This window comes from Dermacentor variabilis, chromosome 11 (assembly GCF_050947875.1).
Source record: "Dermacentor variabilis isolate Ectoservices chromosome 11, ASM5094787v1, whole genome shotgun sequence".
NCBI lineage: Eukaryota > Metazoa > Arthropoda > Arachnida > Ixodida > Ixodidae > Dermacentor > Dermacentor variabilis.
In genome coordinates, this window is record NC_134578.1 from 60,302,157 (window position 1) to 60,329,443 (window position 27,287).

Genomic DNA, 27,287 nt, shown 5'->3' on the forward strand with positions numbered 1-27,287 from the left:
TTCCTTTCAGCTGTATGGCTTATGCCGCTGTAGCACATGTGGCAGCAGATGATGTGGCCGAAATGCAACAACGATTAGAGAACGCTGCACGTACCTCTAGTACTTTCTCTTTGTTCCCACCTTTAGGATGAGTGCGCGTCCGCGTGATGTGGTACTTTCACACCTATGCCGCTCAGCACCAAATCATCTAGAAGTGGTCATCGCAAAGTGTTAAAGCTAGCTTGAAAAAGACCCAATAAATTTCTAATTGCAGCGCTTTGTAGACAGCCTGCACATTATAAGAAAATGGCATTTCTGTACGTAATTTTATCAGGAGTTTCTCATTCTCTTAATAAACACATCCCCGTGTTAGCCAGAAAATAAGGATGGCCGTATTGTTTGTTTATATTGTTGTCGCTGATATAGCGCTTCTTATTTTCCTCAGTGGTGGCTTTGAAGTCTCAGAGCGTGATCGTTGAAGTTTTCGTGTGGCTTAGGATAATACGAGCCTGCATGTTCAAAAGGGGGCAAAATAACCAACCACCTAAATATGTGAACAGCACGTGAGCTATTTTGTTACTCTAGGTTTATTTGGCTTAAAGACACCACAACAAACTCTTGAAAAATCTTTCCGTAGTATTATTGACTGACAACAATAAATGTGAGAGTTAAAGGTACTCTCCAATCCATTACAACCAGGCAACATCTGCACTTGCCTGCGTCGACCTACCCTATATTGCTATCGGAAAGCACAAAATCTGCACATGATTTTATTCTGGGTAATTACTGTCACGAATTAAACGCACCATTAAACTTGACTGCGACAACTTTAACAGAGTGCTGGGTACTAAAGGGGTTAAAAAATTTAAGTCAGGCGTGACTGCGAGCAATGACGTTCATTACGCATCCATGCCGCACATCTCTCATTAGCCCAGACACGTTAGTGCAAACTTTCCGCTCATCTTCTGCATAATTATATGATGCCCGTTGGCACAGCGTATCCAACTTCGACTTGCAGTTTGGATGCTCTTCGTCAGTTGTATTAGATGTCACCCACAGTAAGCAGATTGGTTGCTCTGAAACAAGACAACAAAAACATAATGTAATCTACTTGTTTCTGCGATGCTATCAGTATGTGCAATATTCAGGGCTCTAGATCCCAAGGTAATTTTCACCTGCCAAGCTCACTATCAAAGGGGGCCATGCGAATTCACGTGACAATTGCCAATTAAAATTTACTCAACATTCCCAGAAAGATCCAATACAATATGTCGAAGTGCTACGTTTCAAACAAATGAACGTTCTTCAACTAAGTAAGAATTGCAACAGCAACTATACGGTCGCTCGAGACAGCTTCATACCGTCGGGGTCACCAGCACGGTTGTTCTGCTCCGACAACGAGGCAGATGCGTGACCCACGTTTTGAGGTTCAGAGGGCTGGTGAAGTTGCCAAGTGCGTTTGGCTGCCAAAACAACGAGGCGAACTGGGCACCCTTGAAACTACAGCACAATCACCTCGGCGAGTGAACTAGGCTAGCGACCTGCCTTTCGCACTTTGCTTGAGCATTTAACACCCGCGCACTATAGGGCCACTATAGCGTTCGCTCTGAGCACCTCTGCGTACGCACTGCCTGGTCCGTGCGGAACAGACAGGAAACGGTGAAGCTAACGTCATCCACTATTTCGCCCGACGCTGACCAACTGTGACGGTTGTCCGTTGGTGTATGTTTCGTTGTCATGTGACGCCTGCAAAATCGCCAGGTGGCGCTCGTCGTCAAGCCAACGCTGTGAGACGCCTGGCAGGTCCCAGGCGACCCACAGTTACGGGAATTTATGATAATTTTCGTTGCTCGGTCCCATGAGTATGGGGAGGCCCAGTCATCCGCAACAGTCGAAAGCTCCGAACCCTTTCAGGCTCTCGAGACGCAGCAATACCGCACAGCTGGCGCGCACCGCCCGCCCCAGCTGCGCGCCAGGTGGGACAGGAGAGGAGGAGTGTAGCAGAGGGCTATCTACTAGCGCCCCACAGCTACTCTCCACAGCTACTCCTGCTCTCGAAATGCAACCCTACCATGGTAAAGGAAGAATGCTACAGGGGTGATACCGTTTGACTCTTCGATATAATGTTTGGGCGCTTAAATGACGGGGCCACTATATGATAAAAGGACGGATCGGTGGGCTAGTTGGTAGTGTAATATTAGAAAAACTTAAGAGCGCTATAAATGCGCAGCACGTAGAAAAGAAACTCAAACCACACGCGCTTATTGCACCATATTGCACACTCTTACTGCCCCACACCATTATTGCCCCACACAGAGTTAGTCACAATTGCTCCACTGTGCGCAGAAGGGCACAGGTCACGTCATTGGGTGATAGGTAATGCAGCGAGAAACCTGTTAGTCGTTTTTTCGATTGTATCTCAAGCGTAGTATGCAAAAATCCCCTAAGCTTTGGTCACGCTTACATTGGCCAGACAGGCCGACGTGTTAACGTACGCCGTCCAGAGCACAGACATTTATTAAACAGCGCGCCAATCGCTCATCCTGCGTCACATTTTAAATGATGTCCGTGTGAAGCCATATTCGAAGACATGGTCATTGTGTTTCGTCACTCTAACCAAATTCCACGATAAATCTCGGAAGCCTATCATATCACCAAGGTCGCCGCACTTTATGTAAGCCAAACATCGTTATTACTGCATGAAAAATAATTGAATTTTATTAATAGTTGTAAAAACGTGCCTTGGGTGTATGCTTGTTTTGTACCTCGTCTTGACATGCGCGATGCGTTCATTTTCTATATATTTTTTCCCATACGTGCACTAAACATCATTTTTTAGTGAGCGGGTGGGGTGTGTGGTTCATTTCTACGTCCTGTGTGCTTATTGAGCTCTACATTTTCCTAATAAAGCCATTATATGATGCTTCGCAGCACGATAATGCTCCTTAAGGGACATTAAAGCCTAATTTGTTCTCATCGAGTTTGTAGCCTGAGCTGAAATTTATAAAAAAATAAAGAACGTCAATTTCTATTATTCCCTTTGCCGGTGATGTCTCTTGCGGTGTATCTTACATGAGAAGAATATGGATATATCAACTGCCAGCTGGGGTGGCTTAGCGGCTTTGGTATGCCGCTGCTGAGCTCGACGTCGCGGGATGAAATCCCGACCACAGCGGCCACATTTCGATGGAAGCGAAATGCAAAAAGCAGGTAAAACTCCCAGAAATATTTTAAATTTGAACATCAAATGTATGTTTTAAAGGAAGAGTCGTCCTGACTGTTCAGCTGCCCAAGGTAAGAGCAGAACCACAACGTGACACACGAACTGAAGCCTGATTATTTAAGGGATTTAACCTGCTTAAGCAGCCCTGCGCCTACGAGAAATGTTGTTTTGAAACGTCAGTGTGGTGTCGAAATAAGAGCTAGTGGTTTTTTAAGACACATGTACATGAATGCGTTTTCACGTGGCTCCCATCGAAGTGGACCCGGGACGAAATGCGATCAAAACTCGTACTCGCGACCTCGTAACGTAGAACAGGCGATTAGCACCTGAGCCAGTGCGGCTAGTCAATTGAGTAGGTGTCTAACTTCCCAATAATCTATTTACGTTGTCACATCCCAGTTGAAAAAGACAACCAGAATTCCATTCACAACTACAAAAATTTCTGTCGCGACTACGGAAATTTCTGTTGTACGACAGAAGTTCCTGATGTTTCTGTAGTTGCGACAGACATTTCTGACGTTACGACAGAAATTCTGAAGTCGCAACACAAACATTCTGTCGCGAAGACCAAGAGTTCTAAAGTCGCAACAGAAATGTTCTGTCGCGACAACAGGAGTTCGGAAGTCGTGACAACAGCTTTCTATCGTGACAGCGACTCTGACGTTACGACAGCCATTCTCACGTCGCAACAGAAACGTTCAGCCGCGACAACAAGATTTTATGAAGTGGCAACAACAACTTTCTATCGCAACAGTGATTCTGACGTCACAACATGAGCTCTCTGTCGGGACTGCATATTTTCTGTCGTGGCGTTAGAAATCTGCCACTTTCTGTCGGAGCGACATAAGCTCTGACGCCGCTACAGAAACGCATTCCGTCGCGACGCTTTAACATTGTATGTCAGTTTCGCATCGGTTGTGTACGTTGTACCTTCCTCTTGCGCGGTATTAAATCGTGCTTCTCTGAAGCCGGCAATGCTGATAGCACCGACACTGGTATTAAAGTCGACGTGGCCAATTGTTATAATTGTGCCATCGCGACGAGGCACCAGCAATGCGCTATCGGCCTCCTGAAAATCGGCCGCTGATTAAAATCATGCCATCTGCAGGAATGGTTGCGTATCCGTTTTGTTTTATTTGGTAAGATGTGACATACAGGTCTGTGGACTTACATGTGCCGTTACACTGACAGATTAGTTAATTTCCAAGAAATATTGCATAAGCTTTTGCGAAGTGAAAAAGAAGTTTTGGGTTGTTCCAGAAAGTTGCGTGAAAAGCTGTCTCGCTCGGGTCTCATTATTCTGGTACAGCGCTACCGTAACAAGCCAGTATGTTGTCAGAATGAACCGCAAATGTTTATTTAGCTATTTTTCATTGAACACACGAATTATATGCGCGCTCGAAAGTGTCAAGAGCGAGAAACAACTGTCGAAATTAGCAGTAACAACCCTAACAGTGTCCCCGGTCACCGTTGTCTATTTCTGCATTTAGCATTTAATATGGATAGTACAGCAAAATCGATGTTCTAGCACTCCACTATGTACCTGTCGATAGTAACAACACTTTTACTCTTCTAGAGATGAGGCAGTTGACGTAGTGGAGTGAAAGCGCATCTTGGCTCTTAAAATGCAAATGTAAACATCAACGCAGACAGACATTCTTACTGATGTCATAGCTAAAATGTACACTTAGAGGCATGTTCGGCGTGGTGCATTGGGAAGATGCTGGGCATTATGAAACATCGTTCGAGCGCACCAGTGGACAAGCACGAGAAGAGAACGACAGCACGAACGCCGGACATGAAAGATAATGACATCTAATTTTTATTATATGGTATTGTATTATAACGCTAGACTTGAAGGAGATAACCGATAATGAAGAGATTCTCACCATTTCTATTCAACACGGTGCCATTCGACAGCTCTCGCAATGAGGCGACTTGTTTACTTTCTGCAAAAGAATCAAATGAAGAATTAGACGAATACTGCTGGATCCTGGCGAGAACTGCACGACAAATATGAACCTTAAAGCACTTACCGGTTGCATTGCTGTCGTCACGCAATATTAGGCACGTCTCTTCAGCATGCAGAATAGTATAGCTTTTCTGCACGCCGAAAGGAAGGTACTTTGCTGCAACAGAGTAAATCTTGTGGTAAATGTGGACAAATTCTTTTATTTTCTTTCTCTTTTCAGACTATAATTCATTACTCTCGAAAGCTTGCTTAAGGTCAGTGCATCTGCTCTCTCCAGCTACCAACCCAGCTCGTACTATGCAGCCCCATTGATGACGGGATAGCTGACGACAAAGACATGGCGACCGAACGCTGGCGGTAAGCAGGCGATAGAAACAAACTGAGCGTAATTGTGGTTGCACTTGTGTCCCTTGCTCCATTTCCCGCAGTCCCGGGAAAAAAAAATGTGCGGATCCAGTGCACATGTTGGAATGTAAGTGAAGCGGGCAATGAAATGGTACAAATTTCGGCACAAAGCGTATTCTGCGTATTTGGCGTAAAGAAAACTGGTACGCGCTTGTGCTCTGACACGCCCGTGCTACGCATTTTGACAAATCTTATGTTGACATTTCATTCATAATTATTCATTATTGTGTATTCTTCTTCTTCCTTTCTACTCATTTGTTTTAAATGTGCCGGCCGCTTCTTGGCTAATACCCCCTTGTGGGTAGCTTCCAAAGTACGGAAGTGGTCATCAGAATCCACATGGGGCGACAATCTGAAATATTTAGGTGGTGCTGTTACGAGAGAAGTGTACGCACGATACTATGCAAGAAAAAAAAAGAAGCAATTGTGGTCCATTTGCGTGTGGGTATGAGTCATACCATGTGGCCATCATCATCATCATCATCACCATTTGCGAGAGCATCGGGTTGTTGCACTGAGGGGAAGGGGTTCGAATCCCTCCGCCGGACGCGCTCTTCTTTTGGGAGGGGGAGGGGTGAGTCAGCAGGAATTTACTGGGCGAGAACACTGTGACTGACCGGCCGACTGAAGGGCACACAGACCGACCCAGGCGAAACCATGGAATGGCAGGGAAAGAAAACATCGCTTTAAAATGCCGTCCCGTGCAATCACGGTCGATTATCCTCTATGCACGTGGTTGTTGTGAAGTCTCCCTCCCATGCTTGGCGTCGACCTTATATGTAAAGGTTTTTTTTTCAGCAAGTTGCTGTATAAACTGAGCGTACTTATTGGTCCACGCTGTTTAGGTCGACTTGATGAAACTGATAGCGGTGCTGTAGTCCCTGTCCGGTATATGGTCGTAGGGACTATTTCAAGGGTCGATGCCGCGTCTTCAATGAGGGTGAAGGACGACCAGCCGGGTAACACGCTAAGAGGCCAGGCTGTGTGTCTGAAAACTGGCTGCAACATGAGGTCACATCGGCTGGCATGTGAGTTGAAAAACGACGTCGCCAGCATGTGGGAACACCTTACCAACGTGATGACCCTTACAGAAACCTGTAAGGCTGCTTTTTATGGTCTCTATCTAAGGCAATGCGGAACACGATATATCATTTTATGTTTCATTTATATGAATTGTAATTGACTGCTTCGCGTTTGACAGTACTCTGCTATATATATTAGACCTTTCAGTTGACCCGTGATTATCTTTAAATCAGACAACAGTATAAAATTTTGGTGAAGATAGCGGCCAACTGTACCTTCTTGCACACTTTCCAGGTTCATAATAAAGAAATCGATAAAGAATAAACGCAAATTGCCAGAAAAACTGCCATAATGAAATGTTTACAGAAGAGAGGACAGTGCCCATCGATGCTAGGGAGTACAGAAAGCAATGCGCACCTAAAAAAAATGTAGCACTCGCAAAGCGGTAGCAGGTCATATTTCATAAAAAAATGAAATTATGGGGCTTTACGTGCCAAAACCACTTTCTGATTATGAGGCACGCCGTAGTGGGGGACTCCGGGAATTTACACGACCTGGGGTTCTTTAACGTGCACCTAAATCTAAGTACACGGGTGTTTTCGAATTTTGCCCCCATCGGAATGCGGCCGCCGTGGCCGGGATTCGATCCCGCGACCTCGTGCTCAGCAGCCCAACACCATAGCCACTGAGAAACAGCGGCGGGTCCAAATTTCTTAACGCACGCAATAAAGATACGGGAGAAAGCAAAGTTATGCGCACGGCGATAGATATTGATCAAATAACAAGATATCACATTCTTTTTTTCACTGCAGTCTCCTGAGGAAAGCACAGAGACATGTGAGTTATTCTGCTACTTTGCTAATAATAGATACAAAGCAAATGCCTCTCATAGCAATTTCTCTTCGCTCAAAGCAAACTTACCTATAAATATGCTGGAGGAAAAATTCATAGTTTCACTGTGATATCGTAGAGGACCGATGTGCCATAAAGTGAAATGTACTAAACAATCTGGTATCCAACAAAATTGGCGAGAAAAACGAAATATTTTCTCATTCGACAAACTCAGCCAAAAATCCATTCTCCACAGGTGAAGGCAAAAATTAGGTATGTCTCTTTTGATAACAAGAGGTAGTGTGTTGCTTCTTAGTAACCACATGAAGCTGATCTTCTTGTCTGTCCTAAGTTGAGGGTATTATGCTTTTTATAATTAGGGGAGCTTGAAAGGATGGAATTTATTTTTTCCTACAAGAACACTGGAATTGGTGCGTTATATGCAAAAGTGATCATTTTCAGGAAAAAAACTATTCCGTCCACTACATTCACTCATATGTGGTTTGCCCATCATGTAGCGTTCATACAGATCTACAGGCTGTGCAGTTTTCTAGGTGTTATCCAATGAAAGGGCAAAACCTGTTAGCATTTCCCTCGCCTTTTTATTCCAATAATAAAACTTTATGTGATTGATAAATAAAGAGAGATCAAAATTGTGGCAACTCACCGGCATCTGATATCTCGAGAAAAGTGTCGTTGCCTTTTTGCTTGACCTTCATCGTTAGTTGATAAGCACTTGAATTAGAAGAAAAATAAACGTCTCATCTTTAGAGCTGCGCCCTGAATTAAACGCATGATATATGACTAGCAGCTCGACAGAGCTGAATATTCAGTTTCCCACAATATAATTATTTTAGCTAGAACGAGAACCAATAAGCATATATTTTTAGAAACGTTTATTAAATGTTGAAACTTAATAATTTTTATAGGAGACGTCTGCGTGTACATTATTTACATAAAGCGATCACAATGATGCAACTCAACATCTTCTGGCAATAAATGACCAAACATAACTAAACAAACTACGCCGTCGATATTCGCGGTACAGCTTCATGAAGCAAAAAACGCCGACAGAAATGAAAGGCTAATAAAGCAGTAAAAATGTATGGGATGTTCCACGTAACTTCAGCCAAACATTGAAAATATGCAAATGCCAAGTAGCTCAACAGAACCAAGGTAATGCTGTTTGCCGTCGCTTGGATATACTGAAATAATTTTTGTAGTTCCCCTTATTAGATAATTAGTCTTACCGAATTAATCAACTTCTCAAATATTATAATTTGACGCAAACGTCAGGGAGAAAATCGTGTAGCAAGATGAAAAAACTTCCGACACAGCTATCTGTTTCTCAATACGTGCTACATAAAAATGTTCTCCCGAGCGTGAAAGAAGCACCAAAATACACATAAAATTGCTGCGCGACTGGCCGCTCGAGGGAGTTTGCGTGTATTCGTGGGTTTCTCAACGTTTTGAAAAGCACATTTATGTAGCACGTACAGAGCAACAGGAAGCTGTATCGGGAGTTTTTCATGTTGCTCTACAATTTTCTCATGCACACGTTTCATCGACTTATAATATTTGAGAAGCTGATTATCATAATTAAGACAAGTTATCGATTTGGGCGGAATGAACAAAGGTTAATCTGAGTATCTCCAAGCGACGGCAGCTAACATTACCTTGGTTCTGTCCATCTACGTGACATTTGCATATTTTTAATGTTTGGCTCAAGTTACGTGGCACACTATATATAGTGCGGCAGTAACAAGATCCAAATTCAGGTGTCAATCAATACCAATAAAGTTCTCTATGTACTACATGAATGTCGAGCGGTGTAAGTAGCATTGTAGAAGCATGTTTTCATAAAATGCGAAAAATATCAACAAGGTAAATTGAACTTATTTGAAATGTACACAACTGATCAAAGTAAATTTGCACGTAAGCATTGAATATTTACGCTGGAGCGCGAGGAAAATTCGCACTTGCGAAATTCGAAAAAAAAAAACGGGCTCGCTATGTTACCCAAGAAGTTTCACGAGCCTATTCCAATTAAGATGTAGTGTATACTTGGCTATGTAACGGTTAGCTGGTACGGTATTTGCGAAGAACAAAAAAATAGTTAATTGACATGTCGTGATCAGAAAATTCCTGACAATGAATAGAATTCATTCGGAAAGCCCTTTAAGGCGTTTTTTAGACGTTTCCTGAGGGTTACCTGTGCATGCACTGCCCAAAATATTTTGACCACCGAAGGTTAGCATCAGACCAGTTGGGCCATCTGAAACTGACTACGTGTGACCTTTATCACCAAGTGCAAGGTCACTCGGAAAATGCAAAACCTGGTGAATTTCTTTGTGCCAATAGATGCAGGATGAATAATCAACACGTATGCATCTCCACACAATGAGCTTGGGTACAATTGTCGGAAACATGTGCTCTCCTAGCCGAAAATAGCCCCTAAGTAAATCGGCTGACGCACCTGTAGACTGCAGGAAAAGCCTGGTGCTAGCTATCCGGAACCTTATGCGTATCCGCATGTTCCAGCGCGGCTGTCATGCAGATCGCCCACCTGTGGAATCGCCTCTCGCACGCTGTAGGTGGCATTAATTCCGACCATTGTGTTGTGTTGGAGAGTACAAGAAGTGGCGAGAACAAGAAGCGAACAACAACGCGTTTCACTACTCTTTCCTTAAGACTAGAGTTCATCTTTTTAGTGTAAATAAAGCGAGCCGGCAAACACACGAGCATCGGGCACGAACGTGTAGTTTACACGAGAAAGTCTTAAAACACATTTTGCACTGAAATGCCCTGAAGGCAGAGATCACGGAGCTATTCTTCAACCTCGAGATTGGGACGGAAAACGCCCAGTACACAACATAGCTAACGCCTGGGCATTCGTGTTACTGACGCGTAACAATTGTGCGAGTTTTCTTTTCTTTCCTGTAATATTCCTGGGACAAATTTTATTCGAATAATTCTACTAGTATAAAATCACTCTTTGCGTGTTCAAATGTCAAATGCTGAAGAAAAAATAATGCTTTCACGCAAGTAGCGCAAAAGACCCATTGGCCATAGTGTCAAAAATATTTTCGTAGAAAACGACGGTAGGAACAGGGGCAGAATCGCTGTACATCGTCTGCAAATATTCTGATGTTCGCAGAAAGGACGGTTACATAAAGAAAATGGCGACATGTTATCGCTATTTCGGAAGTGGTAAAACATGCTCACAAATAATGAATCCATGGTGAAAGCAAAACGAACACCATAGGGTGTAACATGGAAGTCTTAATTTCCAAATAAAAATAATCCGCCGGTCGGTAAACACTACAGCAAGTTGCAGCACAAAACATTATGCGAATCTCACGCATTATGGGAATCAATGTGAGCGAAGCTTTCCATTCTGTTTGCTTCGAATGACGAGACTTAGCCATGATGTTGACAACTAATGTTTAATTCAGCGTTTAGTGCGATACGAAAGTGCCTAGATGTTAAATGTTATTTTGAGTGCGCCATGGGTGTGTGGTTGCGCAGTGCACAAAACTCACGTGCTTACTTTATGCGGTGTTCGTGCCATGGTCTATATTCTCCGAGAAGGTTAACATTGCCATTGATTTACACGGCACATCGCATCGTGGCAGAACTGCTCAATTTTAACTGAATTATGGGGCTGTGCGTGTGGGAACCGCAATCGGATTATAAGGCAGGCCTTAGTGGTGGACTGCACAATAATTTTAACAATCTGGGCCTCATTAACGGGCACCTAAATCTATGCATACGAGATTTTTTGTATTTCATGTCCGTCGGAATGGGACTGTCGTGATCGTAAATGAATCTGTGATCTTAAGCAATGGCATAACCGTAAAGCTGCCGCGGTGAGCACACAAGCGTTGAGTTGAAGTGGAGCCGCTTCCGTAATGCCGCCTAGTGGCTAGCGTGTTTTAATGTGGCTTTGCGTCTGTGCACCGTGCGTCAGTTGTGCGCATGACGAATTCGCATGGCATTTATCTTTCAGAAACAGCAGTAACGTACCACACCGTGCCTTGAACCTAAATTTGCCCAATTTGTCCGAAACCTCTGTCGTTTCTAGAAGTAGTTTTTGCTCACCAGCTCACGTCGCCTTTTACCTCTCCCACCCTCCCCCTTTTATATGGGAACAGCGAGCGAAGAGTGGCACACCTATCATTCACACCTTTTGTGTGTGCGTTGGCTCTACGCATTCTCTGCCTCCTCTTCCTACCGCCTCTCTACCATTCTATCTACCTCCCCTTTGTGCTGTTGCACGTCAATAGAAAGCTAAGCACTGCAGCTTCCGCAATGCTTTTGCAGGAGGGTCGCGGATAATTACAGCTGTCGCAAGACTAAGGTGAAGACACCCAGAAAGCTCCTGAAGGCATTGAGCCCATGCCACGCTATGGAAAGGCGCAAACGGGCTTCTCGATCGCATCGCCTTTCCGCTTTTGCACGCTCATACGATGTGTATGCAAGCTCTGAAGCACCCTCAGACGCGACGTGCAAGAGAGCGACAACGGTAGCAGCAGCACCAGCAGCACTGGGAAAATTACAAGGGGCAAATAACATTGAAAAGTGATGTGGGTCGTATGCTACTGTGAATATATAAGTTCTAGTATCTCTAGGTGATCCAAGTGACGCATTTAGCGTAGCACATCTTATGTTGTATGAAGAAGGCGACTGATATGATAGATTTTATACATATAACCGTATAACCAAGGCGAAACGTTCTCAATTGAGCATTATCGGTCATTCAGATTCTCTTCACATGATAGCATGTGCTTTGCGGTGTAGAGCTTCTTGTTGACAATATGACGTAAGGTTGTGGTGACGTGGTACGTTCGCATTCGTCTTGCCGGTGCATTTATATACTTATTATTCTGCTACATTTATTAGGCTGAAGAGAGGAGCGTCACCCGTTCTGCCATAGTACTTAGAAGAACGCGTGATTGCTTAAGAAAATTCGTCCTCCCATTGCTAAACAGGGGTGTCTAAAGAATGCAGTTCCTGTGCCTTAGCGTACCAGAAACGTGGAATATTTAGAGCGAGATGATTGATACACGACAATGGAATTGTGCTAGGTTCACGAATTTCCACCCTATTAGACCTGCTTAGACGTAGGACACGAAGTACGGCATTCAGCAAGCGTGCTCCCAAGCACTCAAGTTCGCTTTTTTTTGTTTCGGGAAGAAGGAAACAATTTGATGGTAAGAAAAGACATTTCTAGAGTGATTGATGAAGCCCAAGTGTCATCAAACCACTTGTTTCACACTTTTCCGTGCCGCCTTATTTCTTTCGACTTTATCACGTGCAAATTTTGCTAACGTACTGAGTATATGTCTCCTTGGTATACATACCATGTCACCCAAGCCATCTGAAAAAGAGACAATAGTGTTTTGAAGAAAATACTGAAATATACACGCGTACGCACAAACTGAGAACATTCTGAACACATGCAGTGAAAAAAAGGAAACGGTGCCTGACACGTGAAAAGGGCGCGCTCTTTTACGGGACCATGAAGTCTTACTGACCCGGTAACGGCACGCTTCCTTACTTCTCTGCCACAATGCAGCCTCCGTATTCTCCGACATTAGAGCTACTGGCATTATCGCTGTCGCTACACTATTGCTTTGATATTTCTACATATTCTAAATGAAAGGGGAAGAAGGTAGTAGGATTAGTCACATATCTCGACTCTCGGACGATTCAATATGAAAGCAGCAGCAAGACGGACGAAGTCACCCCTAAGAATACCTTGTAAGTAACACTAGCTCCATTTTTAGATAGCATAGTTTAAGACGATCTCCATCGCCGTTCGGCAGTACCTCAGTTATACGGCACCTACGCGTTATTTATTTAGAAACAGCTCGGCGAACGATGAAGGACAGCTGGACAAACACGCAGACGCGTTTCTTGTGGGACAATACATCGAGCGGGTCTTCTGCCGCGGCTCTTGCAGATTTGAGCGGCGTTGCGACCGCATTTCGGTCACAATGATATAGGTTACCGATCGTATCCGCCATGTTGGTGCACCACCATGACGAAAAGCTCTGTTAACAACGTCGCGTGAAAGACAGCTTAAATGCCTGAAACAACTCCAGTCCCAACCAATGGCAAAATAAATGTGTCCGCTGGTCGGTTTCGAACCCTGAGCGCCCAGCACAATATTTCGATAATGTAACCATCAGCCTAAGCACGTCAGCTTTAAAACGTGGGAAGCGTTTAGGCTTCGGCTTTAAGGGTAGAACGTGATAGCATTAAATGGTCGCACTGACTGCTTCAGATGCCTCCCGGCAAAGGCAGCTCATGCAACCGTAATGTTGAGCGGGAAACGCTTCCGGCGAGCCTTCGATCTCGGACCCAGAGGCACCCCGCAAGGGGCAGTCCTCTCCCCGTTTTTATTCAACTGATCCATGAGAGCTCTCTTCCACAATCTGGCTGAGATTGAAGGAGTCGGTCACGCCTTCCACGCCGACGGCATCACAGTCTGGTGCGAGGGACGTAGCGAAGGGCAGATCTAAGAGAAATTGCAAAGAGCGATCACAGTCGCTCAGGATTTTATCACGAAGGCAGGACTCTGCCTGTCGGCTAAGAAATCGGAACTGCTACCTTACCGACCCACAATCGATGCAAAGAAAGGGACACCTCCCGATATCTCTATCACCACCGGGACCGGATCCGCTATCCCGGTAGTACACAGAATCAGAATCTTGGACATGTTCCTGGAGGAGGACGGCAGTAGTGACTACTCCATAGAGCGCATCGCAACTAAAGCCGATTCCATGACAAAGTTAATCGCGAGCTTGGCCAACAAAAAAGGGGGGCTATTGGAGGATAATCTTCGGCGACTATCCATGCCTTCCTAATCAGCCACATTAATTTCATAGCCCTGGCCCACAAGTGAGCATAAGGAAAGCAGCTAGGCTAGAAACAACCATTCGCAAGAGTATAAAAAAGGCACTGGGTCTCCCACAGAGCACCAGTACCGAAAGACTGTTGGAGCGAGGCGTCCACAACAACTTTGAAGCGATAGTCGTGGCGCAACAGATGGCACAAGTTGCAAGACTGGCATCTACGGAAGCCGGGAGACGGCTACTAGCGCATATCGGTCAAGGTTCGAGCATCGCCAAATAGAGGGAGTGCGCGCTCCCCGTCAAAGTGAGAGAAATGTATTAGGTATTCCAGATTCCGAGAAATATGCACCCTAAGCACAATTACGGGAGACGTAAAGCGAGTGCCAGGGCCCTTCTTAGCCTGGCGGCTATGATTGAGGACAACGTCGCTTTCGTAGAAGCTGCGCAATACACAGCTTCCAATAATTTTGTTTCGGTGGCTACCTCGCTGTGAGGGGAGCTGCTGATGTCCCTTACACATCAAAACGTGAACGCGGACAAAGCCGAACAGGTGGCTGTAGCCATCGCCATGGCCACCACGAACCGTTCCACTATTTTGACAGACTCACGAGCTGCCGTTAGAGCATTCATGAAAGGCTCGGTATGCAAGGAAGCCGCTCGCGTTCTCTATGCAGCATCTTGGACAGGCAAAAATCACTTAATCTGGTTCCGCGTTTACATGGGCAGCAATGCTCATGAAGCCGTCCCCAACGCCAATGAAATTATCGACTCCCAGGCGCGAGATCTCACCCACCGCGCCGGAAGTGGGCAATCGGAGGCCGGGGGTGGGCAATAGCACAGGGACACTCTCCTTACTTTTAACAAGGTCTGCAAGCACTATCAATTAGGGCGTCGGAAGTTTCCACTTCCACACCCACACCTAAATAGACATCAGGCAATCACCATGCGAATGCTGCAGACGGAGACGTATCCGTCTCCATTTATTTGCTTAAAATTACTACGGTTCATCAAACCAGGCTGCCTGCGCTATGGAAATCCCAGATGCATTCTTAAGCACATGCTCTGGCCGTGCCTGGACTTGCGCGGGGGCTCAGGGTCTCCCTCTTTGGAGGAACACTCGCTCCGGCTCGTCACCAGCTCCGCCAAGGAAGAGCAATTCAGGGCTGTTCAGACAGCCCGCGATATCGCCGGGAGTCTCAACCTCCCGGCTCCGTCATGGATGCGGCCCGCAGACGCTGTCCCCTAACGGGGACACTCATCGTCTTCCCAGGACCAAAATAAAAGTTATTTGTCTGTTTGTCTGTCTGCGTCGAACGCTCCACACGAAGGCGAGCTTTCTGGTTGCTGTTTCTTTCTCACTTCCCCCCTTCCGGCGCTACCGCTACCGCGCATGGGAGAAACGCGCCACGCCACGCTGTGATTGGTAGGCACATTTCGCTCGCGGTCAACGCGGCCAATTCACGCTCAACGGGGCGGACGGCCTGCTCACTGTGCAACAGGGACCCTTAAAGCTCTCGCGTTCAAACGGCGCGCATGGGGAACGTCTGCGCTTTCGTGAACGTAAGTGAGGGCATCAGTCGCCTGCAAACACTGTCCTAAAGAAGAAAGACAGAGCAGGAAGAACAAAAAATGTACATGTGGTCGATGTCCGCGTTTTGCGATAGTATTGAGATGCACATATAAGCCGGGACGTGTGCCTTTATGTGGCAAGTTTCACACAATTACATACGTTCATCTTAAGTGCCCGGGCTCGTTCACGCATTTGTTTGTGTCAACGTATGTTTCAATTACTTCAAGTCGGGACCGGCCCCAAACATAGAGCATGTGCTGCTCTTAAAGCCAACGCAAGTCCAGCACAGTAACAATTTCAAGGCGCCCGTATGCTACCATTGGCCACGCCGTCCTCCTTAAATATCAATGATCAATCGAGATAACACCCTATCTTTGCTGCTAAGGTGCGATAACAGGTATTGCGAAAGTATACAACAGCACTCTTTTCCCGGAAAGCGGACAAATGGTTCAGAAACGGCTACATGCTCACCGGGTGCCACCATGCCGTCTGATGACGCAGTCTCCGTGAAACGTTGGCATGCGAGAGGCCGTAGCAACACCAATCATCTCCTATAATTAGGCTTAGAAGCAAACGCCTTGCAAGTGTTACATCCTGCCTTTATTCATCGAAAAGTTTGTTGTTGTTGCCCCAAAAAGTTTGTAGGGCTCAAGCGTGCTAATTCTCGTGCGAGAATCGTGCTAATTCTCGAGTAGCGGGTGTTCTGCTCTTGTTCAAGAAATGCGTGTGGCACAACCCACTTTAGAGGGCCTCCATGTCCAGGGTGCTGGGTCCAAAGTGCCGCTTCAATGGGTTCTTTACTAGGAACGGACTCTTTTCATTTTGACTCTTCGGTGCATCGATGAGTTGCCGCTATATTCACGTAGGGCTAAAGTAAATGCAAACATTCGTGCGCAGCTGCTCAACGTTTCGGCACCTTTACAGTAGAATATTCGTCTTTACCGTCGCGCAGCGAGAAGGCTTATTTAGCCGCACGCACACACGCACACCCAAAGAAACGTTCCTATATAGAGCTCTGTGAGAACACCATTATGGTGCTTACAATGGTCGGTGGGTAACGCATGCCCAACGTCAACCTAAACCTATTATTTCGGCATCATGTGGATTGTGCAATTGAAAAAAAAGTGTATGAAATGGAAAACTGGTCACGTGATAAAGTAATATATATATATATATATATATATATATATATATATATATATATATATATATATATATATATTGTGCAGGTGACGCTATTATGTTCCCGACCACCTTCATTTCCACTTCGCTCCTCGCATACGCAATAGGTGTCTCGACTGAGCACCAGAAGAGCACACAATTATAAATCCAGCGCAACAGCGGACGTTTGACAGAAAGAAGGCCTGAGTGAACACAGGTGCCAACTTCCGCTAACTGTCAAAGCTTGTGCTCGTAAATTGTTGGTTTCTATGCTCCGTCCGCCGTATTGCGCTATTTTATAACATTTCCAAAAATAGGTTTAAACAATTTCTTCTTGAAAACTGCATTGATTATGTTTAAATACTGTTTAAGTGTTGATTACAACTTCCATGTGTATCGACTTTGTTGCTCAATGTTCACTGTGTATTTTATTTCTGAGCGCACATTGCTTTTGTTTTTTTTCTGCTGCTTGTCACAATATATGTATGTCGATTTGCTTGTTTTCTTACTCTGAGATATTTCTTGTCTTTTTTGTTTTTTTATATATTATAGAGACAATTTAGATTGTTAAATGAATATCTTATGTTAGTTATTGTATATTGTTGCTGTTCCTCTACTTGTATTATGACTGTGTGCTCAACTGTATCTCGAAGCAAAAGCCTCTGTCAGGCTGTATACGCGCCGTGCATGCCGACGGACGCGCCACTGGTGGCGGCCTTGCGCAGAACACGCGGGAGAGCAGCCTGGCGCACGCTGTAGTTTGTTGTGTCGTTGATCGTGCTTCTCTGTCTTATTCACGTTTTCAGAGCAAGATAGGCAATACCATTCGCACGTGTGGGGTGGCCAAAGCTTCAGGGAGTGTCGAAGAAGAATTGTTGCAGGGTGGGGACTCAAATACCGCTGAAAACGTGCCGGCGAGACGGTTCTAATCATTCCCGGCAAAGTCTCATCAGCGGGAGCAACGGTAGCAAAAATGGATCGTCGCTTCGAAGGGAAATTTCTTGTTCTCATCCTTTCCTTTGTCTCGTCGGTGTTTTTTTCCACTAGATCATAGGTAGACGCGTGAGCAACGAAGGTTGTCTGCAGTGCAGCATGAGGTTTAAAGGGATTTTGCTAAAGTTCGGAATGCTGTTTGCCGCTTATATTGTTATCCGCTTCTTTGCCGCGTTGCGCTAGCTAGGCAGCACGACTGCACGAGCGTATGCGTCGTATGTTAAAGCTACTGAAGTTTGCAAGAACTGAAATTGTTGCTATCGTGTGGCGCGGTAAATCCTCGCCCCAGCTGTCGCGCACTTCATGTTTTTACATCTATTTTATGCGTGGCTTTGCACACGTTTAACTGTTGGTAGTTGCTCCATGCATAACTCTTGTCGATTCTTTTGAGCTGCGAAGTTTTTACCCTGCCTTGTTTGTAAAGGGTGTAAATGACGCTGTGTCTTATCGGAATGATACTGAGGAAGTGCTTCTTTAACAGCTTTATTCTTATCGCCCGAGGGCACCTTAGATATTGTTTGCGTTTTTTGAAAATGTGTTTAGAAAATCGGTAGTTCAGGGCGAGAATTGCTAATAGCTGCTGCATATGGTATTTTTGTTTCATTTCTCGCTGAAAGGTTCACGTCCCGTTTGGGAAGTTATCACACCTCGATGCTGCCTGAGCAAACTTAACACGCCGAGTGATTTGTTTGTTTCACAACGTAGTCCCTTCTTGCATGTGAGTTTTGTACTCAACTGAATTCTTTCTTATACTTACGCGGCAGACGACTAAACCGGGCCTTGCCGCCAGCGCTCATCTGCTTTGACTGGCGCTGCTCTGCCTTTAAATATATCATGTGGCACCTCTCTCTAGTAATATAAAAAAGTACTGAAAAGTTAGCCAGTCTTTAGCTTTGTACGTTTCCAAGCAGCTCCTTTGGGGCATTTAAAATTGCACAAACTGCAGCGGGAACGGTAGTTCATCGGCGTATGCAGCAGAATTGCATCGGCGGTACAGCACTAACACGCGCTTTTATTAACCCGTGTGTTTGGTGACTTCGTTGGCTAATGTACGCGTTTTCATCAATAAATTGGCAATTACTCTTCTTGAGGGGACTTCGACTGCACTTATTCGGCGATGTCACATGTATTCATTGGCAGAAAAATCACAACGGCATATGCAGAGACTGCACCGTGCGGATTTGTTTGATATAAGTCTGCACTAACGACGGGTGCTTATTATTCAGGTACAGAAGCAGCATTGCGGCAAGGGTAGAATAAAGAAAAATACCATCGAGAGATCGCATCACTCAATAAAATTTATCGGCTAGTGAACATGAGCTCCACGTCATGTAAATGGGGTTCCTGGCGTTTGTCTGCGGGACACACCTTGCACGTATGTGGACCATGTTGTCCCAAACACCGGCAACATCGTGTTCATACCCGCTCGCACAGAGGTCAGCATCTTCCCTACAGCTGTCACCGCAGAAGAAGCAGCCTGGCACCCGAACAAAGAAGAAATCGCAGGCGCGAACTTCAACCATCCTTGCTGCAAAGGGTTGTCGTCTGCTACTGCTCCCGCATGTACTGTTGGAAGCGTCCGCTAGGTGGCTTTCAGTGGCACCTCTATAGGCGGTGCACGAGGCGTATAGCCTTTGCTTTTGCTTCGAGTTCTGTTGATGTACAGAAAGAAAAAATTGGCAGTGGCATAGGTCGGCTATGCCAGGATAGACTTAGCGAAAGCTAAGGCATAGCATGGTTAGCCTTGGTCAATCTTGATTGCAAGTCCAGGGTAGTTTGGATGTCTAGCCATGTTGTGGCGTTTAGCCAGTCGTTCGGCGCGCTGCTCATCTGTTTCCTGGGTGACTCGTTCCCACTTCATCTCGTTCCGATGTCGATTCCAGGGCTCCTCCTGCTTATCAGAATTGTCGCCGTCCATACTTCCGCCTCAACAGTGGCTGCGGCGCACGGGAGCTCTCCCTTTCAATGCTCCGACATGTTATCAGGCATGCGACGCAGCTGGCGAAGCGAGCGGAGGTGAGGGCAACAACGAGGAATGGGCTGTGACGTCATACCAAATGGCGGCGGAAAGGCGCGGTGCTGCGAAGTGGCGGAACACCTGTGGCTTGCGGCTACTAGAGGCGCATGCGCAGTAGTGACTAAGGAGCGAGAGAGAGAGAGAGAAATAGCCAGCGGCGAGGCGCGCGTTGTGACTTCATGTGCCTCGTCGGAGCATCGCCACGGCGAAATCGCAAGTTCGCGGCCAGTAAAGCCTTCGCTTTAAAATCAGTAAAACAACAAAACAATAATGGGTTAGCAACTAGCCCCGTCCCGCACATTGCTCTTCAACAACGCTTTGCAATCTGGTGAACGCAGTTTGGATCATGGGTATGGGCACTCAAAGAGGTGCGAAGTCATGATAACGCATTCCTCTCGGAGTTACCGCTAAATTGCCACTATTTTTTAAATAGTTTCTATGGGCGCTGACAAATACCGACTAGTTTCCATCGGTCTCGTGTGATCCCCAATCTACGGGCGATGGCTGTAACGCATCTGCCGGCGTTTCTGATCTTGTGAGCGTTCTGACACGCCTGGTTGCGGCCATGGCGCCGTATTGTGTAGCGCGATGCGTCGTTCGATTCGCCTCCGCGCAATTTAAGCCTGAGAAGATCGAGCTCATCGCTGAAACTTGCAATTGCTTTCAATACTTCGGCCTTGGGGAAAGCTGCTAAACCTTCTTGAAGCGAACGCATGCCTCACGGACAAGTGAAGTCCTGCAGGCTCATTTGGACGTAATGTCCAGTTGCAGTGGCAGTTAGCCAAAATTCAAATATTGTCGGTACTTCGACAGCGGCGTCTATCAGCATTTCTTCATGAACTCCGTTCACAATACGACAGCACCTATTTGATATTAATCAACACTAACTGAAAGAGGACGAAGAAGAGCAGAACATGAGCGCTTATGTTATGATTTTTGTTTTCTTCAGCCGGGTCTTGTTACCGCTTCTGCATGTGAAATACGAACTTCGCCTAATTCGTCCATGTTTCGCTACTATGCAAGCTCCTTTTACACATTTGAGATTTTTGAATGTATCACAGAGAACGTGCATTAATTTTACGCCGACTGTGTCTACATAAAAAACGTCATGTCTGAGTTAGTTATTTTGCATTTCATATTACGAGACTAAATCAATTTAACGGCATCGATTTTCCTGGTTCTGCCTAGAAGCGCTCTCCAGCTGATCAAGGCCTCGATGAGACTCCAAAATCAGTGTTTAGTTATTTTACTTGCTGTACACATAACACAACACTAAACCTGGTAATAAATTGAACAGCGTACTTCGGTATTTGCCCTACTGTTACTTAAATGGGGACACTTACCCCAAAGGAGGTTCGGAAATACACACGGCGGGTGACAGGTCGTAGAATCCGCTTCAACACGGTTGAATATAGACATTTAACACTCAGATATTTGTAAGGGTCAACAGGAGCCCATTTCAGGGTGAGATTGTTGTTTCGAAGCAGCTGTCGAAAAAAATAAAACGTTATTAGGCACCTAAATATCTTCATGTGGTAACGAAGACAAGTTTTTCTTGCCTTTCTGATGACATCTAGCAACGCGTGACAGTTACACCGACGCTTTGGTTTTTGTTGAAGCAGAGTAAGCCACAGCTCAGACCTGCATTTTCGACCCATGCAACGTTGAGCCTTGCACATCATTTTTCAGAATTTAAGTCCGCGCCCAGTATGTAGTCCGCCGGAGCCAGTTGGCTTAATAGATAAATGTTATACTTGATAGCATACACCCGCCACCGCAAGGCAAATTTCAGCTCATTATACTTTTTTATGTTGTCTTTTAACAGTAGGCAAACATTTTATTGTCAATCTGTAAAAGCCTGAGTCCGATATTAGGTTGTATATTGGAGTGACAGTGACAAGAACTCTAATTATTAGAGTGTACTGAGGAACTCGATTGAGGGGGAACCGATGGCTCCCCGATCAAGTTGGTGGCTGCGCCCGCGACGGGACAAGGAGATGGTGACTGTCCGCGACGTCGAGGGCCCTCTGGACGGCCTGTAGTTGGTTTGTGGAATCCGAGCACTTCAGCAAGGCGTCCCACTTGGACTTGTTATGAAAGTCGGAGCCCGCGTTGTACGGGCCCAGCCAGAGCATGTGGTCGAAGGAGAAGCACGCGTGACCGCATTTGAAGCACGAGTGCGGGAAGTTGGCGTCTGTCCAACTAAGCACTCTCGGGGTGAGGTAGGATCTCGTCTGTAAAAGCCTGAAAGTAACAGCCTGAGCCCTTTTCAATTTCCGGCTGGGGGGAGGTAATTTCTGCCTGCTATGTCTGGAATGTGACGTAATTTCGTGAAAGGTCGTAATATTATCTTTGAAGCGGCAATCCTGCATGAGAGCCGGACCGCTAGCTCGGGCATGGTTCGTGAATTCACGCGCCAGGCAGTTGGCCCGCTCGTTAGGGTTGCAACCCGCTTGGTTAGTTGTATCGTCCATGTGGGCCGTGGACCATGCTATGGTATGACCTCCAGTTTCTTCTCGCGTAGTAATACGAAAGGATCTGTTGACGATGTCGGCTGCGTGTTTACAGACTAGAGCGGACGAGAAAGCCCTGACCGCCGTGTGCGGGTCGGAGACAATGGTCGCCGGGCCTTTTGCGGCTTCAAGAGCCAAGACTATCGCGGTTTCCACCGCCTCGTTCTAGTGTTTAGCGTAGATTGATGCGTCGCTGATAAGTGTTCCGCGCGCGTCAACGACCGTGATTGCAAACCTGTCTTCGCTGCCATATTTAGCGGCGTCAACGAAGAATGCATCTGCCCCGTAAGGATCAAATTGTCGAAGGTTGGTTCTAGCCCACGCTCTTCTGCGACCTTCGTTATATATTGTGTGGATGTTCCTCAGTACGGGCTCAACCTTTATACTTTCACGGGCTAATTTAGACAGGGGGTGTCTGTCGAGCGGTGCCTGTATAGGGAGTTGACCAACTTCATCAAGAATCTTGATTCCCGGCTTAGTTGACGAAAGCCTAGAGATCTGTGGAATAAACTGTGCTTCAATCAATTCGTCTGTGGTATTGTGAATTCCGAGTTCAAGTAGTTTTAATGTGCTAGCGGATTGTGGAATACCGAGTATTCTTTTGACGCCGGACCTGATGAGCGTGTCGAGTTTGTTCTTTTCAATTTTGCTCCATTTGAGGTACGGTGCCGTGTAAGTAATGTGACTGATGAAGAAAGCTTGGAAGACCCTAAGTAGGTTGTCATCCTTGAGTCCCCCCTTTTTGCTTGCGATTCTAGTTATGAGTCCTAGTATATTTTCGTCTGCACGCCCAGCTTGTTTAGAGCTTTTGCATTACAGCCTTTGGCGTTGATTAAAAGTCCTAAAGTTTTCATGGAGTTCACCCTCGGAATGGGGTGCCCTTCTCGTGTTGTAATTTCGACTGGCAGCGTTTCTAGATTCAATTGAAATATCTCGAAATTATACCCGTCGGAGTTAGCAAAACAAAACAAGGCAGGCACGTCGGATTCGACGAAGAAGGCCGGGGATAAGGCCCTGTCAGGAGACATAGGAGTCCCTTTTCGCCTTACCTCGTGGTCGTATTGCACAATGCGTATGTATGTCCGGAATAAACTGAAACTGAAATTGAAACTCATCAACTGACTACACAACAATTAGTTCTGGCGCGCACTCGATTACACTAAGCTTGAAGAATTCCGTGAATGTTCCTGATCTTTTCGAACTCGTCACAATGGTTATTATATGTTGAACATGTATAAAGTGTTGTATAAATGCGTCGCCCAGTTTGTAACGACGGTTCGCGCAGGCAGTCACAAATACCAGGCCCTGAAAAGCAACAACTTTTGGTATCACGAGAAGCATTTTCTTGCATCTCACGCACTGCCGGTACGACCTAGAAATTGTGCTCGTACGAAGCGAATATCAATGCGAAGAGCTGGAGGGGGGGAGTCGTTTAACGTAAAGCTATTCCATTCTGACTCTATTCCAATGTCCTGACGCCAGATTTACGGAGGCGCGACGCAAGCATCGGGTGGCGGTCCGCAGCGCTTTTGGAACCGGGCAATCAAGCGATTACATAGTTTATAAGGACCAATCTCCTATTTTCCTTCCAAAGGAAATAACATTTTCTGCCTTGGTAGCTTTTTATTATTTAATTGAGTGAGAAGAGGCGACGAGTGCGCAGAATGGAGAGCATTTCGGTGGGGCCGAGGGAACTGAGTGAAAGTGGATAACCGTGTGAGGAGGAAGTTGCCGGCGTCTGCGATTGGTCCGCTTCCCTTTGCTTAGATTGTAATCACCAATATGAAATTGCGGCAGCGTGATCGGCGGAGGCAAAAATGCCGCTTAAACGGGCTTTTACTTAAAAGTGTCGGCACAGTGATGTCCTATACTTGTTGAATGTACTAGACAATGTTATGCGTCCACGGGAAGAATGTTTATCATCGGCAAATAAACCTTCTGACACTGGCAGCTTCGAGTAGCCGCAGTGCAAGAGTAAAGAGTGGGCCGCAATCTTCTATATTTTTGGAACTGGAGCGTCTCCAGCTTTTCGACAAAAAAAAAGGTCAGGGGTGCTATAACGTAAAAGTATTCCAAACTTTTCTATTCCAATTATGCCATCAGCCCACCGCGATTCGTCAAAAACTTTTTGGACCACCCCCACTTCACTTGTCTGTCACGCGACGCCACGAAAACTAAACCAGGATAGCTGCCCTGCTGATATGACGTGTACAGACTGATTATGCATAATTTGACAGAACAAAACAAAAGTAGTTATTTCTGATTAGACGCGTTTTCACCATTAGTACTCGGCTATTGGTCAAAAGTTTTCGTGCTGTACCCACTTCACGTGCCTCTCACGCGACGTCACAAAACCGCAATACCTTACCACCTCAAAGTGACGTGTATGCGTTAAAGATGCAGTAATACGCCGAAAAAAAAGAATTTTCTTCTGAATAGTCGCAGGTTGTCCCGTTCCGAAAGGAATAAAAGATGGCTGGCGCCGATCACTCCGGCACTGGCTACTCGCCCCTGCCGGAGAGCAGGGTTTTATTTGCGTGTAATAAAGCTTTTTGCGTGGCCTTGTAACGTTTTAGAGAGCTTACGGCACGTTTACTACCTCGTTATGCCAACTCTTCTTTGCTGAGGATCCGTTTTAGCGTCATTCATATCAGCTTCCGTTGCATGCTGCCGCGATTGTCTACGAGCCACCGCAAGCTAAGTAAGAGAAAGCGAACCGATCGCAGACGCCGGCACCAACCTCTTCATGCGGTTATCGATATTCAGCGCAGCGGCTCGACCCCATCGAATCCCTCTCCACTTGAGCAGGCTCCTCGCCTCTTGTGAGCCAATTAGATAAGACAAGCCACTCAGTGCAGACAATGTTATTTGTTCTTCAAGCAAACAAAATTGACCTCCTATGAACGAGGGGAAAATTTGATTGATTTGTTCAGACAACCCGGCGGGTGACCGCCCGACGCTTGCGTTGGTGGTTACGCAAATTGGACGTCAGGAGATTGGAATAAGAACATATGGGAATAGTTTTACGTTATACGGCCCCAGTTTATGCGGCATAGTTATGCATCGTAAAGTCTGCAGGTACATTCACGTGGTGAGTTTTGCAGTTTTCTGAGACCGCGTGAAAGACAAGCGAATTTAGTGACTTTAGGAAAATTTCGACCAATGGCGGAAGGCTATTGGTGAAAGAAAAACGTAGAATCCGAAAAAGTGCATTGTGTTTTGTTCGGCCGAAATATGCATAATCACTACGTATGGTGTCATATAAGATGGGGTGTTTGCACAGATCTTGTGACGTCGCGTGACAGACTGGCGAAGTGGGCATGGCCCGGGAATGTTTTACGAAACGCAGGGGGCTAATGGCAGAAATGGGATACAAACAGTTTCCAAAAGCTTTTCCTTATAGCGACCCTGATTTCACCATATTTTAGTTATGAAAAAACTCGCGCGTGCATGTTCCGGCCTCGTTCTTTTGAAGCACACATACGATCATAAGGCACAAAATTTTTCACGGTAAGCATGCATCGACAATCCGCAGCCCACAAAATTTCAACCTTTAAACATTTATAATCCCTGTACTATGGTCCCAAAAGTATGATAACGAGCATTATTCAACGTAAAGACATGATTATACTGTGAGCCTTACTCACATCAAACGGCTCTTTTACAGGCTCTAAGCACGACTCCATAGGTATGCAAGTATATTCAAATTTTCTTTTTGCGACTGATTGAGTGATGTCTTCTGGTTGTCAGTAGTTCCTTTATTACAGTGTGAGTAGCTTCTACCTTGTGCAAGAAAGCCTTCAGTCATTGTATCATTCGGCATCTCTAAGCGAATAATGTACAATTATATCTCCTAGTGCAGGGCATAGTATGAATTGGACTGTAGAATCCCTATAACGAGCACGCGATATGTGAGCGACTCTAGATTATGCCACGGTTAGAGTATGTCGATCTTCGCCGAATATGAAGACTACGGCTTTCATGATCTCAGATAAACAGCAGTCGCTAGGCCTTTGCTGCCGAAGAAAACAAATGCAAGAAAACGTATCTCATTGTAATTCTTGAAGCAGCCATGGTTAGAGTGTGGTAGGTATATACCGTCACACGCGTCATATTGTCCATTGAGAATGCGGAGGCTAATATTTTCCTACATTTATTTAGAAAGTAGAAAGGCAAACCAGTTAGCGACGAAAAGAAGTCAAGTAACGCAGGATAGAAATAAAAATTCCATTGCTCGTTTTAGAGGCAAGATTCATGCAGAGCAATGGAAAGTTCTACACCGGATTTGAAAGTCGTGAAAGCGTCTTCCAGATCCTTTCGAAAACATTAACAAGCCTAACTTTAGCGACGAAACAGCAACGTGAAAACAAAAGGAAAGGACTATGGGCTAGGTAGTTAGAGCATCACGTAGGCCAAGACAAGAACAACTATAGAAGATAGGTCAGAAGTACCATGCTCGTTAGCGTACACTACTATACGTGGTTTATTAGCAGCACTACAGTTGATTGTGATAGTTCTATGACGCCATGAAATACGCCAAGTTTGTTGGTAACACATTATTTCAATAAATACGGCGTTGAAGGAATAATGTTATTGTACTTACTATTCTGGCGTATTTCTTTATGCTTGTTTCTTGAGGTCGTGATTCGTCTAAACAAAAATAAACTTGTTAAGTGTTCTATATTTCAAAAAAAAAAAGATCGTTGCATGGCACATTATTTCCGACGAAATAAGTGACAG

The 27,287-nt window shown here is 45.5% G+C and overlaps 1 protein-coding gene across 1 annotated transcript; it reads right to left on the bottom strand.

Moving 5' to 3' along the window:
- LOC142564112 (uncharacterized) lies at positions 1-27,195 on the bottom strand. The gene is made up of 7 exons (XM_075674970.1): positions 27,151-27,195; positions 21,378-21,521; positions 12,797-12,813; positions 8,101-8,168; positions 5,239-5,331; positions 5,092-5,151; positions 1-1,055 (listed from the first exon to the last, which is right to left on the bottom strand). The coding sequence occupies exons 3-7, from the start codon at positions 12,811-12,813 to the stop codon at positions 850-852; spliced, it is 444 nt and encodes a 147-aa protein (XP_075531085.1). The 5' UTR covers positions 21,378-21,521; positions 27,151-27,195; the 3' UTR covers positions 1-849.
- Positions 27,196-27,287: the final 92 nt, after the last annotated feature.

Excerpts from the sequence above, each read along its gene's own strand:
- LOC142564112 (XM_075674970.1), bottom strand. Across the intron at positions 5,332-8,100 it reads TCTCGAGATATCAGATGCCG|CAAAGTACCTTCCTTTCGGC; the intron begins GTGAGTTGCCAC and ends ACTCTGTTGCAG. Across the intron at positions 5,152-5,238 it reads TGACGACAGCAATGCAACCG|AAAGTAAACAAGTCGCCTCA; the intron begins GTAAGTGCTTTA and ends ATTCTTTTGCAG.